The sequence below is a fragment of the Heteronotia binoei genome, chromosome 2 (genome assembly GCF_032191835.1).
Source record: "Heteronotia binoei isolate CCM8104 ecotype False Entrance Well chromosome 2, APGP_CSIRO_Hbin_v1, whole genome shotgun sequence".
Lineage (NCBI taxonomy): Eukaryota > Metazoa > Chordata > Lepidosauria > Squamata > Gekkonidae > Heteronotia > Heteronotia binoei.
In genome coordinates, this window is record NC_083224.1 from 167,922,691 (window position 1) to 167,942,080 (window position 19,390).

Genomic DNA, 19,390 nt, shown 5'->3' on the forward strand with positions numbered 1-19,390 from the left:
TAGATACTTGAATGTTAACTTAACAACAGATGGACGTATCACTTGAAATTATGCATTCAACTTGGCTAAATGCAGTGAGTGGTACCCTTTTTTTTATGCTAACAGAGACCAATATGTCCCTACTGCCATCTATATATTTAACACAAAATCAATAGCTCAGTTACTTTATGGGCTCCCCATCTGAATTAGTGCATTCAAACAGCATGTTCAGAAGGTCCAAGCACACTTCTTTCACTGTGTTCTGTGTGTCCCAAATTCCATAAGATATACAACCATGTGTTTAGAGAACGGGCTCTTAGAAACTAGAGCCTGGCTCCAGACTCTGAAGTCCTGGCTGCGCATTCACTTTCTAGAATATCCTAGCTATGTACATTCTATGCAGTCTGACTCTATTTCAAGTAATTTGTCACACCTGATTTTACAAAAAAAATAAAATAAAATCATGTCAATTCTACTTGTATGCTCAGGAAACAACAAGCCAGAGACTAATTGATATTGACAGACAGACCTTGTATGCACTAGCAAATAGGACCTGCTCCCTTTTGACACTAGGTATAGTGCCTGATTAGGAGCCCCATGGTGCAGTGGTAAACTGCAGTACTGCAGTCCAAGCTCTCTGCTCATGACCTGAGTTTGATCCCGGCGGAAGCTGGGTTCAGGTAGCCGGCTCAAGGTTGACTCAGCCTTCCATCCTTCTGAGGTCTTTAAAATGAGTACCCAGTTTGCTGGGGGGGGGGGGGAAGTGTAGATAACTGGGGAAGGCAATGGCAAACCATCCCATAAAAAGTCTGCTGTGAAAACATTGTGATGTGACATCACCCTAGAGTCAGAAATGACTGGTGCTTGCAGAGGAGATTACCTTTACCTTTACAGTGACTCATTATGGGGCCCACCTGCCTATTTTTTTTTTTTTTTTGCATCTTAGATCCCCACAAGCTTGCAGAGCTGTTATGCTCGCAAGCTTTTATATCTTGCCAACTGCAGTCCTTTATGGCAGATTTTCACAGATGCCCTATCATGAAAGACTCTGACCATGTCAAGCTAGTGGGTTTTATAATGAACGTATCTGAGGACTAGATCCTTGTTTTTTAAAAAAATCTATCATGCCCCCTTACCATAAAATATAGAGGAGGAGGGACAACTGAATTTAAAAAAGCAAAACAACTGTTGCAGGTCAGCTTTTGTAAAACAAAAAAATACCTAGTTCTTCTTCCATTGTGGGTCCTTTATTTTGAGAATTGGAAACTCCAAGGACTCTGTTGAATAGTATAGCAAATGCACTTCCCCAGATACCTGAATAAAATAAAATATCCATTAATTTAAAGAGTTTATTATTAATTATCAATTAAAACACACCAAATACTGCATGTAGGTGATATTTTATCATTCATTTCAACTTCACCAAGGATATTTCCGCTTCAATAAAGACCATCCCAAAACAACGGATTATCATTATTCTGGACCTATATTTGTTCATCTATGATTAATTCAATCTTGGAATTATATTTTCTAAGTACAAGTGAGACTTTCTGGCAGCTCAAACATCAAGGGATAAGATTTTCATCCATAATTTCAGCAGGCTCTTTGCAAAACAAGGCAGGTTGTATTCATATACTGATAGAAAACTGAAGTCGATGCGCATAGAAGGGTATAACTCTACTTAGGACTGCACTGTAAATTGTTTTGAGAGAAAGATCATTTCATTCAAAGATGTGTAAAGATTCAGAGCTGAAGTTGAATTTTCATGGGCTTAGGCAAATTTTTCTTGACTGCTTTAACTTGCAGTCTGTTTTACTTGACTGCTTTAACTTGCAGGTATATGTATCTATTTGATTTTATTGGGTGGGTCAAGGATATCACAAAGTGAGGTTCTCACCACTGCAGACACTAGCCACTGATAAAATGAACAAAAAAGAGAGAGGGGGAGATTTCAACTGAGAAAAGACTAGGTAACCATATCCCCTCTCCTTTTTTTTTGTCATTTATACTAGCCACTGATGCCAACTAGGCATAAGCAAGCCATCTATCCATTACTCCAGTTTACACAGATGATATATTAGGAGAGTGGGAAATTCACCTCGGTGACCTGCTATCTAGACTGACTCTCAGTATTGATGAATAAGAGGCACAGTGTCTGTATGGTTATGATCCCTGACTACATTCCTAAAGAATCTAGTTCAGGTTTTCCACTGGATAATACTCTCCCGCTGACCTGACAATAAAATGAGACTTGATTCACTGGTGTGGAAAAGCAAAGGCCAGTTGCACACGGGGCTAGCCGTGGCTACCTGTTGCAAACCTCAAGGAAACCTGTTGCAAACCTCAAGCTTAACACACACATATCCATTATGTCCATTATGTGTGAAGACAATACTGGTTTATCTGTTATGAGATACTTGGAGAACTTAGGAAGTAGATTATGTTTCCTTTTATTATAATGCTTTCAGAAATAAACAAGCAGTACCGCAAATACTGAATAGCAAGCAGGGGAAGGTTTGAAGGTTGCTCACTGTTCACGGCTGAGGTGTGTGTGTTTCTGACAGTCAATTACTTACCCATTAGGAAATGTAAGGGGTTTTCTGTGTATCTTTTCACTTCCGTTCCCATAAAAAATTTGCTGCCAAACAAATTGGGAGGCATAAAGGTGCCATATTTTGCCATCCCAATTTCATAGGGACTGAATTCCACCCAATCTGCGCAGAAGCAAGCAAGAAAAGAAAGAACATTACTTAGAACATAACCCCCAAAAATTCAAACAACACCCCCATGAACAGAGGATTCTTAAAGGCTTGACAGACAATTGACTCCTTCCCATCCACCATCTATGTACCTACAAAGGTGTGCATGCAGCAGCATAAGGAGTCACCAGGGGAAACAGGAAACCTTTACATGCCGCTTATATATTCATACATCCTCTCTCTCCTTTTGATATTAGTTGCACAAGAATCTTTCCTCAAGCAGAGCCATAAATAAGACTGGAGGCATGCATGCAATTAATTGCCCATTCTTCCACTGGTCATCTTTGGTTGCCTGCATTTACATGTAAACAGGGCAAGTGGGGAAAACAAAGCTCTGCTGAGATTCTCCATGCACTGGCACTATCCCTGTGGTGGACTGGATCATGTCCATTATGTGAAAACATTCACGGATGACTTGGCTTTTCATTGAAGACAACAGAGAAAAAAACACTTCCAGAAGCACAGCTACATAATAAAAGTCCACAATGAATCACAAAAGAATGAACATTTTGCCAGTTAATTCAGATTCCATCATGTACTGGTAGAAGAAGCAAAACAAAAAGCTCTTTATTGAGTGACATTTTATTTTAATTATCTAAAACAGTTCAATACTGCCTTTCCACCCAAATAGGGCCCCCAAAGTGGCAAAACATCAAACATTAAAAACATTTAAAATAAAGTATATATACAATAATAAAAATATATAAACAGACAGAAGACCAAACACTCAGCAGGGGGCTAATAACAGTTATGAGTATGGTACTCCCATTATGTAAGTTATAGTTAAACAAAACCAACTTTCTTCTTATTTTTTTGCCTAGACTGATTTCCTTTTAGGGCTAGTTGAAACATTATATCTGTATGTGAAGTCCACTGGCAACCCCCCCCCCCACACTTACTGGCAACCAGAAACATCTGGAATAGATTCCAAGCAAAATCATGCCTATTCAGATGGAACACAATTTACAAACGCTTTGGCTTGATTTGTGGAAGTAGATGCCATGCCAAAAAACATTCTTTTAGCAGGATTTGTATGGAGCCATAATATTTGAACTGGCTCAGAATCCATTAAAGCCTCCAAAAAGAAATATGTTGGAAAGCAAGTGGCAATGCAGTAATGCTGCCACGTTAAATCTTGCAGATTAAAAAGTGGATAAAATGGCATTCAAAGAAACAGTCCCCTCTAAGGGGACCATGATTTGGATCTACCAGAGCATTTCTGCAGACAGGAGTTCTACCCACAAAGCAGTTTTTCAGCTATTAAGTTTGTTGCCCAAGTTACAAGTGGGTAGGCTCTAAACAGCTTAAAAAAAAAAAACTAGGAAAGTTTCCTATGACAACACCTGGTAGCAGAGAAACTATTAAAACATAAATTGAAGTAGGGAAAAAAACCATTATCTTCATAGGTTATGTATGGTACACTTAGGCCAAAAAGGTCCCCTGCACCAGACTTGGGTATTGAGACCATAGTTAAGAAAAACAAACCATGCTAAAGTATTTGCATAGGGCCAGTGCTACAGTGTTTTCCTCTTCTTCCTTCTTCTATATCTTCAGCCAGGTTTTTGCTTGAAAAAGCCAGCTATTTCTGATATTTTCCCAACTTATCTCCACCCTTTTGGCATTTCCCTTCACAGTCTTTTTGCACTGTTCTAATGGTGAGCACAGTTTTATGGGAAGCCTTTGCAGCAAACTGTTTATGCCAGAACAAGCCACCCACACAGTGTGTTTAAAAAAAAAAAGCAAATCTACAGTAAAAAAGGGCTGTATGAATTCTAGCTCTACCACCTGTGAACAAGTCTTGACGAAGAGCTTAATTTTACATCCCTTTGCTACATCAGGTGCTGCTGGATAGTTCTAGTCAACAATTTATGTATTTTTATTTTGAACACTATGACTCAATGAATGCTCTCCAGAAACCAATCATCTTAATTATTGCCCTGGCCCCACTCAATGCACAGCAGCAAAGAAGGTCAGAGCGCCTGCTCCGGATGCAACGCCACTGAGGATGTTCTCCGCAGCTGAGAATGAAATGTCTGGATGGAAAACTTTCTCCAGTAGAATACAGCACTTGAGCCCAAAAGATTCTACAAACCCTAATCATCTTAATTATGTTTGGTTCATAATAATTACTTACAGTTTTAGGCATGACCGGCACCAGCTTGAATAACAAATACTATAGATAATGTGAACTTAAAGTGCCTCAGCTGTGAAAATGGTTAGCCACCGGCCTAAAATCTCTTATCCTAACTTTCTGAAGAACTGTCATTTGAGCTGTCCAATGAAATCAACAAGGAACATAACCAGATATCACCTAAAAATCCTCAGATACTGGCAAGAGACCTGTTTTTTTCAATACAGGGTATTTAATCTAAGAGGGAGAGAAAGAAACATGGACCTTGAATATACCATATGGGACATACAGGAAGGAAGTGAAAACTTCAAAATGGCTGATATCTATATATACAAACTAATCTCTGCTGTAATTTGGATGGAACAAACCAAAGAAGCAAGAAGTCAGAATGCTGATAAATACAATGTTAAAATAAAAAAGAGTAATTTCCTAGAATTCTATCACAATCCAGGGTCATAGCCAGTTTGATGTAGTGGTTAAGTGCGTGGACTCTTATCTGGGAGAACCAGGTTTGATTCCCCACTCCTCCACATGCAACTGCTGGAATGGCCTTGGGTCAGCCATAGCTTTCACAGGAGTTGTCCTTGAAAGGGCAGCTGCTGTAAAAAGCTCTCTCAGACCCACCTACCTCACAGGGTGTCTGTTGTGGGGGTGGGGGAAGGAAGAGGAGACTGTGACCACGGTGAGACTCTGAGATTCAGACTATAGGGTGGGATATAAATCCAATATTATCATCATCATAGTAAGAAATGAAACACAGAAAGAGATATTTATTTATTAAATTCCCACTAATTCCCACTGAATACTGAAATCTTGGCCACTGTTAAGGAGAAGCAAGTCTAACACTCACTAGAGACAATTGATCACCAGAAGTAAGGGAAGGTCTTAGATCCTGCCAAAAACCTTTCTCAACAGAAGGATTTCTATGACAGAGTGCAAATTTTCTTCATCCTTACTCCTGCTGAAGCCCCAAATGGTGTTTCTGGGAAACAGGGGAACCAAAGGAATGGAAGGTGTGTGTAAAATCAGAGGTCTGCAACAGGAGGGGGAAATCAGCAAGAATCCCCTACACAGAAATTAATAGCAGGATCTGAGCTAAGGTTTAGTTCCCATTCTATGATACCCCCCAAAACCCTCCTCCACTCCCTACAGCATAACTAAATGGCTGACCTTTGTTTAAAAGGGACCAGGGCTTTTTTTGAGCAGGACCGCACAGAAACACAATTCCAGCTGGCTTGGCATCAGGAGGTGTGGCCTAATATGCAAATGAGTTCCTGCTGGGCTTTTTCTACAAAAAAAAGTCCTGAAAGGGACAAATTATATGCTGAATTGAGAATAGCCATGCAATGGAACCAAAATTGCCCACCATCCCAGCAAGTGATTGGTCCAGCTTTTACTGATGGGAACCCAACTGTGCGTGTACACCTGTTCAATGTATATCTTCTCAGTGAGATCTGTAGCTCCCCCACCACCAAATACTCCAACAAAAAAAGTCAAGACACTCATTACATCATAGAACCATAAATGTCCTCATTGGTTATCTCAGGTGGTTATCTCAGGGTAATTGCTGCGGATGAGCAGATTTTCCTCATTCTGTTCTCTTATCATTCCAGGGTTCGCTCTGTCTCACCTACCACTCTATCTGCCATCCAGTTTAACTTGGAAAATTAATGTCACAATTGGGGCATGTTAAGTGAAGCTTTCAACTCTTTTCACTTCAAGACTCCCCCATAAATTACAGATGCATACCAACACACATGCCCATCAATTAGAGGAGCACAGAAAGGATTTCTAAAGAACATACCAATCATATGAAGATTTCTTTTCACACTGCTAAAATCAATATACACAGATGCTGGTGCACACTGGCAGTCTCTAAGAAAAAGATGCAAGCTGTGACATGCAGTTTATGTGCTGTGGGCTGAACAAAACTGAGAGAAAACCTTTCCCTGTAGGTCACATGATTGGCCACAGCATGGGTCACTATGTTTGGTAGCAGCTCTACCAAAGTTTACTATGGAGTATCCTTTCTGAGGAGGTATGGAAGTCTCCTACACGGTCTGTTTTCTGAGGGAATTGTAAAGTTGTTCTTTTCAAGTAGACATTTGGCTGCTAATTATAAGGAGGGAGGCCCTGGAGAGCAGGTTGGTATTTGTTTCCAATTTTAGTTTTGTTGCCTGCAGGTCAGATTTTTGTAAATTGACATGGGTGGCAGAAAATTGGCAAATAACATATTTAAATAAGTGTGTGCGTCTGTGTATTTACCTATTTAAATATGTATTCACCAATTTTCTATCACTCGAGGCAATTTACATACACATATATATTTATATATATAGAAAGAGAGAGAGAGAAATAGATAGATGAGGAACACTTCTTACAGATCCCAAGTAATTTCATAAATCTGCATAAAAACTCTTGCAATTCAGTTCCAGCCAATATTATCAGTGTGTGGGTGCTAGAGTACACAAATACAGATACATGAACATCATTCTGTTGGATAACACAATCATCAGATCATCAATCCATAGTGGTTTGGCTAATCCAAGATAGAATCACATGTTCAGAAGCTAGAAATGTTTGCAACACAGCTTATTCAGTGCCTTACTAGATGTGACAGGCCACTGACTGTCTGTTACATGGATTGCACAGTCATTTGAAAGCAATTTCAAAATGCCACAAGGACCCAATGAGTGGATCAAGCCGCTCTTTGGTACCTTTTAAAGTGCTAAAGCAATTGCAGGGAAGGGAGCAGTGAAGTCATTTTGACATTTCAAAAAGCAGGGGGACAAGAGTACCTCAGCCCACCATGTGTGGCATTTTCAAATCACTTAAAAATGACAGTACCCATGGTACTCTGATACTCATGACCCTCTGATACTTGAATGAAGGTATGGATATTAACACACTGTTTTAACATAACACAGGCTACCATAAAACAGCTAAAAGAACTTAAGACCACCACCTACCAGCAAACATCAGTTCCGATACATCAGGTTTAACATGGAGGCATGTAAAGAGTGGAAGAGCAGACTGTGCCTTATTGACTTTCTCTTTCATATCACTCAAAGTGGTGTGCATCCTCTAAAGGAAAGAATGAGCAGAAGGAATGTAAAAACTGGAGTTGAAGATCCAGCTAGTATTCTGAAGGTTTCGTGAGTTCATTCAATGCAGCAAAAGGCAACAGAATTTTTGACATGATCATCCTTAACAATGTCTAAACTAATGGCACTTTTAAGACCAACGAAGTTTAATTCTGGGTATAATTCCAAATGCACATGAAAGCTTATACCCAAAATCAAACTTTTTTGGTCATAAAGGCGTCATTGGACTAAAACTTTGTTCTGTTGCTTCAGACCAACATGGCTACCCTACCTGAATGGCTAAACTATGTTGTGAGATCTTTCTCACTCTCTCTAAGCATGAGCAAGCGTCTGGAATACACAAACACACTAGCATAGCATAGATCGGATTGAATTGTGAGGTCTTCTGTCTTGAATGCTGTTAGCCGCCCTGAGCCTGCCTAGTCGGGGAGGGCGGGATACAAATAAAATTTAATAATAATAATAAAGTAGACAATACTAAAGGATCTAAGGATACCTATTGAGGATCAGGATAGACTTGAAAAGTATCAGGATAGACTTGAAAAGCATTCTGTATGGACAAATTGTTGGGCAAAGAAGTATGCTGGTCTAGATGTATCCATACCCTTCTGCAAGTCTCTGTAATTCAGTGAATTACAATGATGTGTATCCTAGGGCAGGGGTGGCCAACAGTAGCTCTCCAGATATTTTTTTGCCTACAACTCCCATCAGCCCCAGCCATTGGTCATGCTGGCTGGGGCTGATGGGAGTTGTAGGCAAAAAACATCTGGAGAGCTACTGTTGGCCACCCCTGTCCTAGGGGGCCTGGAAATGCAACAGAGCTTGTGGAGCAGAAGTTCCTCATTTCCCCTTCTAGTGTCACTCACTAAGTCACTAAGTCCTCTGCCTCCTAAATGTTGTTCCTATGGGTCTCTGAATAGCATATTGGGCAAAGTGAAGGCCAGCAGCAGGCAAGGGAAAATTGGCAGAAACTGGCCTCCCTTTCCTCTGATTATGGAAGTGCCTTTCATCTATGCAAAAAGGAAGCAGGATATAAGCAACCATATACTTGTTTGAAAGTCTATTACAGCTGCACGTGCAGTAATATACGAACCACACATGCTTGAATCTTGGATGTCAGCATATATTGCTATGTAAATTAGCCTCAAATGATACTAAGTCTGTACATTAAGTAGATTTTAAGTTATGTAAATTAAGTTAAGCAGATACTAAGTTATGTAAATTGGCCTCAATGCAAATTGGCCTGAACTAGAATATTCCTTCTTAAATCTCGCAGAACTAGTTTGTGGGTAACCATGGTCAAGAAGTAACTGATATATGCAGCATAATGGTTGGCCAACTCATACCAGTTTATATTTAATTTAATTTAATTTTTTCAATTTATACCCTGCCCTATCCTGCAAGCGGGCTCCGGGCGGCTTGCAACATTAAAAACCTCACAGAAACATGAAACAACCCACATTCAGACTAGACAATATCATGATTACAGAATCTGTAGAATTCATTTGAGAGAAACAATGAAACAAAATGGCAAGGCCAGACCAAGAATGATGAATTCAGAACCTTGAATTCATGGATGTAAAACAAACAAAAAGAGGGTCTTTGTTCCTATCATCAAAAGTGACAAGTATTCAAACAAAAATTACATTGTGTATGAGTGTTTCTCCGATCAACATTCCAAAGATATCTGTAAACGTAACAGGCTGGCCAGAACTCTTCTTTTTCCATAATGCTTCAATGTACCGCTTGACTTTCTGAGGAGTAAGCAGCTTTAACGGATTGTGACTGACACTATTCATCAATTCTTCATTTATCTCCTTTGGTCCTTTCACTGGGAAATCCGGGTGAGAATATAACGTTGACATGTACCTATCAAAACAACATCACAGTAATAAAAGTCTCTCAGGGGACATTAAAGGTTCCCAAAATGTCAACAGATATGTATCAAAGCTTCATGTTAGAGTCTGCTTAGCCTTTCCAACAGGTGTGTGTGTGGGGGGGGGGGTTGGAATGACCATTAAAACCATGGTGCAAAGTCCTAGTGGGCCAGTGGCCTGGGAGTACCATTCAACCAAGAAAGAGGCAGTCCTTGCCTTAAAAAGGGCAAGCATGATCCACCACAGGGAGCCCAAAACCCCACTCCACACAAAGGACACACTTAGCACCATTCTGTGTGGTACAAGGCTGGCTGGCATTGTCTTTCCTCATCCATTCCTCCTTCAGAGGGAACAAGACCCTTTTTCCATGGCTGTTTTTCCTCCAGTCCACCCCACCAACAGAAAATCAAAATCACTTTAGGCAAATGAAGGAGCCCTATTCAGCAAAAGTTCCTGAGAATCAAGAATGCCCAGATAGGACCATACCAGACATTCATATTTCTTGCTGTTTTCAACTCCTATTGAGTACCTCCTCCCCACATTACATTGCTGTTTTATATTGGTTATGTGTTGCTGGCCCAATCCATTGCAAAGTGACAAGAGAATGAAAGTTTAAGACAGCATATTTAAATTTGTTTATAAGGTGTCTGAACTGCTCTGCCCATCTTAAAACTTGCCATTCCCCCAACCCACTGCCCTTTTTCCAGAATGTTTTATTGCAACTGGGGGGAGAGGCATTTTAACTTTTGCACTATAGCACTGGGCCAATATAGCAATTCAGTGACAGCTGCAAGCATCTCAATGATATCAGCATAGCACTGAATTGCCAGAAGCCAAAACAGAAATTCACAAAAAATCTGTTCATGGCCAGCAGCTAAAACAGATTACAGATGCTGTTTGAAAGGACCCAAAGACAAGAAGGAATTAGATATTCCTGGAAATTCATGAACCAAGCAATGGTAGCAAGGGGTTTGAAAATGATAAATATCTTTTTGGAAGTAGGTATGTACTTTATTGCTTATGCTGATTTAAAAAAATACCCCCCCCCCGCCAAAGGCAGAATTTTATGTTTATTTGCTATAATGATAGATTTATTTTAAAAATTAATGTTCGCCACTGTATATTCTTTTATATGTAATTATACTGACTGCCATCCTGTGAATATAGTGAAAAAGAGGAGGGGAACCCCGTTGCGCTCAGGAATGCCCTGGCATAATGAGTCCAACAAAACGCTCTCGCTCGCTCTCAAGGCAAAAAGCTCATACCTTGAATAAAACTTCTTAAAGGTGCTTTCTTTGTACCTCTCTTAAGCAACTGAGAGAACTGGGCAAAGTAAGCTCTTGCTCTTTCTCTCCCTCCCCCTCTCTTCCTTCCCAGGGGAGGAAGAGAGGAGGAGCCTCATCCAGTAGAGGGAAGACAGGCTACGCTCTGCAGCTCCTGTGCAATTGAGAGAGCCTGACAAAGCAAGCTGAGATGCAAAAGAAAGCAAGAGAGAGGGAGAAGGATGTTGGTGATAGCCAGTTGTTTGTGGGCCACATACAAGCCCTGTGGGGAGGGTGGATCCATCCCATGGGCCAAACATCTGACACCCCTACTTTCATACTATACACATATTATTTATTGAATATTTAAATTCCATTCTCTCCAATAGAGCCACTCTTGAGATAGGTTACATACAATTAGAAACAATATAAACAATAAGGAATTATTAAAATAACATTTAAAACAGTCAATAATAATCAATCCCTGCATAAATAAGCAAGTCTTTTGCTAGTGCTGGAAACTTAGCACAAGTGCCATCAGCAGAATATCTACATGGAGGGTATTCGATAGCTGAGGCACAGCTGTTAAAATCACAGTATGTGTCTTCATCCATGGTAACAACATCAGGGGTGGAATTCTAGAAGGAGCTCCTTTGCATATTAGGCCATACCCCCGTCGTAGCCAATCCTCCAAGAGCTTACAAGGTTCTTTTTTGTAAGCTCTTGGAGGATTGGCTACATCAGAAGGTGTGGCCTAATATGCAAATAATATGCTAGAATTCCACCCCTGAGCAACACTGAAAGCTAGAGCTCTTAGGTCACATCAACACTCACACACAAATTCCTGTCTACTATAAACAAGTAGGGGTTTTTTGTATCAAGAAGCACATCAGCCTCATAAATATTATCCATATCTAGCAGCCAGCAGCAATGCTGCCTGGCTGCTAGGACGTCTTTGCCTCCCTGGTAGGTGAAGGGAGGACTTTGAAGGCCCGTTTGGGCACGTTTTTGAGAGGATGGGGCTTGCTGCAGTAACGGTAGCACCATCCGCCCCCTTCCTCAGTCGCTGGCTGTTGATTGGCCCTCCCTCCCACCCTGTTTGTAGTGTAGGCAAGTGCTGGTTGCCTCATAATCTTGGGGGGCCAGGTAGGAATTTTTTGCTCCCCAGCTGATTGGCAGTTTGCTGGGGTGTTTTTTCACCTACCCTACACAACAGGTCAATGGATTGTGGATTTGGCTATAGGGAGGTGCTGTTATATAGGTTGGTCACTTTAGTTTGGCAGGTTTTTACTGTGCTCATGGTATTGTGTGGCTAGGGGAGGACCAGAAAGCATCCCCTCTTGGGGGTTTAGGGGTCTGGCAGGATCAACCTTTGGGTATGATAACCTGGGTTGGAAGAATGCAGACCCTCCTTTGAGGTTCGACTGGAGGGTGCCTTCCATTGAGATGTGTGTCTGGTGCTTGGGTCCTCTGGAGCTTGCCTCCTTCCTGGGGGGCCTGGGGGGTCTGGGGGGGCTGTGCCACACAGCTCCAGCTGGGGGCTGGATCTCTCGCCTGCTAATGGCAGGGGAGCGGTCTGTTGAGACCCCTGGCCCTGACCAGGCCGCAGTTCTGATTTGCCCTACTCGTTTATTTTTATACTTAATAAAGTGGTCCTTAGTTATATCAATACCTTGTGTCCGACTCTTTATTCCGACTTGGGGGGCAAACCAAACAATATCCTGGATATGCCACACCATGTCGGCCACACTTCCATTTGCATTCCTTTACAATATCACTTCAATGCTCTGCTTCCAAAAAATAACACCAGCTGCTTCCACAAATCCCGCAGACAAAATAGACTGGGGGACAGGTTGCCTGCTATGGCAGCTTTCTGCCCCCAAGCCTCCATTGGTGCTAAGTTGATTTCTGCACCCTTAGTGATTTCCCCACCCTTAGTGCTCCCAGATTATATAGGGTGGAGAAATTTGTAAAAATTAGATACATTAACGTGAGTGATCCATGACTAAACATCCCAACTTTAAATAGATCCTTCATGTTCAGAAACTGTACACCTCTTACCACAAAGGAAATTTAACTATGGGAGTTTGTTATCGCCCACCAAATCCAAATATAGAGGACGATTATAATATGATGGAAGGATTAAAGATAGCGGCTAAACGTAAAAACTTTGTCATAATAGGTGATTTTAACTACCCGCAGACTGATTGGGTCAATATGTGTTCTGGTTGAGAGAAAGAAACTGAGTTTCTAGACGCTTTCAATGACTGTGCTATGGAGCAGATGGTCACAGAACCTACCAGGGGCGGGGCGATCCTGGATTTGGTCCTAAGTAATGCCCAAGATCTAGTGAGAGATGTAAAAGTGACTGCACCACTTGGGAGCAGTGATTGATTTCACCATTTGTATAAACAGGGAGTTGCCCCAAAAGACCAGCACAACCACATTTAACTTTACAAGGGGTAAATTCTCTGAGATGAGGAGGCATGTGAAGAGCAAACTGAAAGGAAAGGTAAATGCAGTCAAAAACCTTGGGGAAGCTTGGAGGCTATTTAAAACTACAATCCTAGAAGCTCAGATAAAATACATATCACAAGTTAGGAAAGGCACAAACAGGTATAAGAAAAGGCCTGCATAGTGAACTTGTGGATCTCCTGACAAAAATATGTAATCTTTCATTGAAATCTGCCTCCATTCCTGAGGACTGGAAGGTAGCAAATGTCACCCCCATCTTTAAAAAGGGTTCCAGAGGAGATCCAGGAAATTACAGGTCAATCAGTCTGACTTTAATACCGGGAAAGTTGGTAGAAACCATTATCAAGGACAGAACGAGTAGGCACAAAGTTACAGAAGCTGTAAAAAGTAAGAAGGATTCCTTTAAGCAGCGGAAAGCTAGTCCAAGTGAGATTAATAAAAGGGAACACAGGCTGTGGTAAAACAAATGCAAGACTGTGATTGTCATGGGTGCTGGGGACCCTGCAGAGGAAGTTGAGTCTGACGAGGAAACTGTGCCCCTGCCACCTGCACCAGTGCCCCTGCCTCCTGCTGGAGAAGATCCCAGTCCCCCTGCCTCGCCCTCTCGGGTGGCTCGTGTGCGTGACCGCCTCCGGCAGGACCTCAGGGATCGGAGGAGGGCGGCACGCTCACAAGCAAGACGCTCCCTGAGCCCTGAGTTCTGAGAGGATTCTGGCCCTCCTAAGAGCAAGGATGCTTGAGTTATGACAGGATCCTGATGCCTCCCTGAGCCAGCAATTAGCCCAAACGGGCAACAGCCAGCAGAGGGCTATATAGTTGTGGGCTTTGGGAGGAGGCTTTGTGGAAGCAACTAGTCATCTCCCTGACATCCTAGCATCCACTCTGGCTTGACTTTGGTTCCTGACTCCCTGACTTTGGCTTTTGACTTCTGGACTCCCTGACCTCGGCTTCTGGACCTCGGACCTGCGATACTTGTACACTGATTTGGATTTGGTGCCTCAGACCCTCCTGCTTACTGGCTACAGACCTTGGACTGCCTCTGGACTTTGCCTGACCCGGCCCCAGCCGTGACAGATTGCTTCCACCCGACAAACACCCACTCCACAGGATGGATGCTGAAGCAAGTGAAACCACAGAACTACTGGCTGCGCTCCAAGCCCAGGTACAGCAGCTAACACAGGCAGTAGTGCACTTGCAGCAACAACCTGCGGCCAGTGCTCCAGCCAAGTGCCCAGTTTCCCCACCTGACAGATTTGGGGGTGCCGTGGAAGAATTTCCTGCCTTCCTAGCACAGTGTCGGCTGTACTTTGAACTGAGAGCACGGGACTTCCTCAATGACAAGACAAAGGTGTGTTTCATCATCAGGCTGTTAAAGGGGCAGGCGGCCAAATGGGCCACACCCTTGCTGGTCGCATCCTCTCCCCTACTAACTAATTACCAAGGGTTTGAGGCCCACCTGTCTGCTGCTTTCTCTAGCCCAGTCCAAGCAGCCACAGCCCACCGGAAGATCAGGGCACTGAAACAAGGCAAATCCTCGGTGGCTCAGTATGCCACCGAATTCAAGCTCCTGGCCCAAGACTTGGCGTGGAATGAGGCTGCCCAGATGGACCAGTTTACCGAGGGGTTGGCAGAGGAGGTCCTGGATGAACTGGCCAGGGTGGAGCCACCACCCACGCTTCAACAACTTATCACCCTCTGCCTCCGCATCGATGGCCGCCTGGAAAGTCGCCGCCAAGCCAAGACCAGAGGGCGCCAGCTCCCTGCGCCGTGCCACTTGGCTCCTCGCCCATCCTCAGCTCGTACCAGCGCCGAGGACGAGCCTATGCGGCTTGGAGCTGCTCGACCCTGCCTGACCCCAGAGGAAAAGGCCAGACGCCGCACACAGAATCTGTGCCTCTACTGCGGCACGGCAGGCCACTATGCCTCTGGCTGCCCTGCTAAGCATCAGATACCCGGGCCTTCACCGCCACCCGCCGCCAAAAGGGCAGCCCCAGGCGTAAGTGGACCCCCCAGCCTGGGGCGACTAGCTGGGTCCTCCGAACAGCAGGCTGATACCCCGGGCCCGTTCCTGCTACCAGTCAAACTCCGTCTGCCTGACGAACGCTGGCTGTTCGTGTATGCCATGCTGGACTCGGGAGCAGCCCACTGTTTTATAGATGCCGCCTTTGTAAAACAGCACCAGATCCCGGTGCAGACAAAAGAGACTCCGTCGCTGGTGGAGGCTATTGACGGGCGCCTCCTCCGTTCTGGGCCTGTCACCCAGGAGACCTGTCCCATCACCTTCCACGTCCAGCAGCACCAAGAACAGCTGCAGTTTAATGTCGCCCGCATGCCTCGCTTCCCACTGATTCTGGGCCTTTCCTGGCTGAAGCTGCACAACCCCATCGTGGACTGGGCCCAGCAGGAACTACGTTTCCAAGACCCATGCCCCCATCTGACTCCTCCCACCACTCTGGCAGCTGGCATCCCGAGTGGTGGTCCTCAGCTCCCTCAGAAGTATGCGGATTTCGCCGATGTCTTCGAAGAGACGGGAGCGGATCAGCTTCCCCCTCACCGGCCCTATGACTGTGCCATTGACTTGGTACCTGGGGCACCACTCCCGGTGGGGCGTCTGTACCCAATGTCGGAGCCTGAGTTGGCCGCTCTGCGAGACTTCCTAGATAAGAACCTGAAACGCGGCTTCATCTGACCCTCAACCTCTCCCCTGTCTGCTCCAGTCCTCTTCGTGAAGAAGAAAAGTGGGGAGCTCCGGCTGTGCAATGATTACCGGGCCCTGAACAAGATCACCATCCGCGACCGGTACCCTCTACCACTGATCCCTGAACTCTTGGATCGCTTAAAGGGGGCCCAAATCTATACCAAGCTGGACCTCCGTGGAGCGTACAATTTGGTGCGCATACGACCTGGAGACGAATGGAAGACCGCATTTGGGACCCGGTACGGGCAGTACGAGCACCTGGTGATGCCCTTCGGATTGACCAACGCCCCCGCTGTCTTCCAGAGGTTCATGAACGACATATTCCGGGACCTGCTCGACCGCTTCGCAATCATATATCTAGATGACATCCTAATTTACTCCTGCAATCCTGCCCAGCACGCCGAGCACGTCCGCCAGGTCCTGCAGCGCCTACGAACCCATGGCCTCTACGCCAAGCTGGAGAAGTGCGACTTCGACCTGCGCTCTGTCGAGTTCCTCGGTCACATTGTGTCCCCGCAAGGGATCCTCATGGACCCGAAAAAAGTAGAAGCGGTCCTGACCTGGCAGGCCCCTCAGAATCGCAAAGACCTGCAGCGATTCCTTGGTTTTGCCAACTACTATCGGCAATTCATCCCGGCCTATGCCTCCCTGACAACACCCCTGACTCAACTACTCCGCCCCAAAGAACCCTTCTGCTGGTCCCCAGAGGCCGATAACGCCTTCTCCACCCTGAAGACTCGTTTTGCCACCGGGCCACTCCTGAGATACCCTGACCCCCAGCTTCCCTTTATGGTGGAAGCTGATGCCTCCAACGTGGCCCTGGGAGCAGTGCTGTCCCAGCGCGAGGAGCCGTCTCAGCCACTCCAGCCCTGCGCCTATTACTCGCGCCAGCTCACGGCTGCGGAAAGGAACTATACCATCTGGGAGAGGGAGTTGCTCGCGATCAAGGCGGCTTTTGAGGTTTGGAGGCACTACCTCGAAGGGGCTCGCCACCCTGTTCAAGTGCTCACTGACCACCGGAACCTAGAGCACCTCCAGACCACCCGCCGTCTCAACCAGCGCCAGATCCGGTGGTCCCTATTCTTCTCTCGCTTTGACTTCCGGATCTCCTACATCCCCCATACCCAGAACCGGAAGGCAGACACGCTGTCCCGGAAACCGGAATACGCCCCTGCTTCAACTGAGGCCGCGCCCGCTGCTCCCATCCTGCCGCCCTCAGTATTTGCAGCCACCTCCACTTCACCCACACTCGTGGAGGACATTCGTGCTAGCCAGGCCAACGATCCGTGGGTCCAGCAACACCTCCAGGCACTCCAAGACGACTCAGCAGCCGAGTTCACGACTCGAGGCGGTCTCTTGCTACACCGCGAACGCCTCTATGTGCCGCCCGGGCCCTTGCGGGCAGAAGTGCTACGCCTGACTCATGACTCGTTACCCGCCGGGCACTTTGGACAGCATAAGACCACCCACTTGCTGACGCGAGAATTCTGGTGGCCACGAGTGCGCTCCGATGTTGCCCGCTATGTCAGCTCCTGTGATGTCTGTCGGCGGGCCAAAGACGTCCCGGCCAAACCCTCGGGGTTGTTACAGCCCTTGCCCGCACCCTCAGGACCCTGGGACACCATCTCGATGGACTTCATTACAGAACTCCCACGATCCAAAGGTCAGACTTGCATCTTGGTGGTCGTCGACCTATTTACCAAGATGGCCCACTTCATTCCGTGTCCGAAACTTCCCACAGCTCAGGAGACAGCCCAGCTCTACCTGCAACACATCTTTCGTCTGCACGGACTCCCAGCCCACCTGATCTCAGACCGGGGCCCCCAGTTCTCCTCTCGGTTCTGGCAAGCCCTCCATTCCAGCCTGGGTACTCGAGTGCACCTGTCCTCAGCCTACCACCCACAGACTGATGGTCAGACAGAGCGCACCAATGCCACGCTAGAGCAATATCTCCGCTGTTACACCTGCTACCAGCAGGACGACTGGACCAGTCTGTTGCCTCTAGCGGAGTTTGCATACAACAACGCGGTCCACTCATCCACCCAAATGACCCCGTTTGCTGCAACCTACGGGTACCACCCTCGGTTCTTCCCGGCGATCCTGCCACCCACGAATGTCCCCGCCGTCGAGGCCTACCTGCAAGAACTCCGCGCCAGCCAAGACTTGCTCCGGGAGCAGCTACAGCGGGCCAAGGAAGCCTATAAACTGGCTGCAGACCGGAAGAGGCAGGAAGGCCCCCCAATCCAGCCAGGGGATCAGGTGTGGCTCTCAACTCGCTACCTGCGCCGGCCTGGTCGGTCTCACAAGCTGGATGCGCGGTTCATTGGACCCTACCCCGTCACGGACCAAATAAACCCCGTCGCCTTCAGGCTCCAGTTGCCACCCCACCTCCGCATTCACCCTGTGTTCCATCGCTCCCTCCTTGTTCCAGCTGCACCCCCTGACCCAGCTCGGCCTCCTTGCCCACCGCCGCCACCACCGGTGTTGGTGGATGACGAGGAAGAATATGAGGTGCGCCAGATCCTGGACTCCCGGTACCATCGTGGAGGCCTCCAATACCTGGTGGACTGGGAGGGATATGGCCCAGAAGACCGGTCTTGGGAGCCTGAGGACAATCTTCATGCCCCGGACTTGGTGCACCGGTTCCACAACGACCACCCCGACCTTCCAGGTCCCTCGACGGAGGGGGGCCCTGGGGGGGGGATAGTGACATGGGTGCTGGGGACCCTGCAGAGGAAGTTGAGTCTGACGAGGAAACTGTGCCCCTGCCACCTGCACCAGTGCCCCTGCCTCCTGCTGGAGAAGATCCCAGCCCCCCTGCCTCGCCCTCTCGGGTGGCTCGTGTGCGTGACCGCCTCCGGCAGGACCTCAGGGATCGGAGGAGGGCGGCACGCTCACAAGCAAGACGCTCCCTGAGCCCTGAGTTCTGAGAGGATTCTGGCCCTCCTAAGAGCAAGGATGCTTGAGTTATGACAGGATCCTGGCTGCCTCCCTGAGCCAGCAATTAGCCCAAACGGGCAACAGCCAGCAGAGGGCTATATAGTTGTGGGCTTTGGGAGGAGGCTTTGTGGAAGCAACTAGTCATCTCCCTGACATCCTAGCATC

The 19,390-nt window shown here is 46.2% G+C and overlaps 1 protein-coding gene across 3 annotated transcripts in view; it reads right to left on the bottom strand.

Annotated features, from left to right (window-relative positions):
* PLA2G4A (phospholipase A2 group IVA) overlaps positions 1–19,390 on the bottom strand; it is a 333,250-nt gene that overhangs the window by 36,084 nt on the left and 277,776 nt on the right. For all 3 annotated transcript variants that reach the window (XM_060232389.1, XM_060232388.1, XM_060232390.1), the window contains 4 exons: positions 9,620–9,842; positions 7,839–7,953; positions 2,556–2,693; positions 1,201–1,293 (listed from right to left, as the gene is read on the bottom strand). In XM_060232389.1, the coding sequence (XP_060088372.1) occupies positions 1,201–1,293; positions 2,556–2,693; positions 7,839–7,953; positions 9,620–9,842 (569 nt within the window). The remainder of the gene's footprint in view (positions 1–1,200; positions 1,294–2,555; positions 2,694–7,838; positions 7,954–9,619; positions 9,843–19,390) is intronic.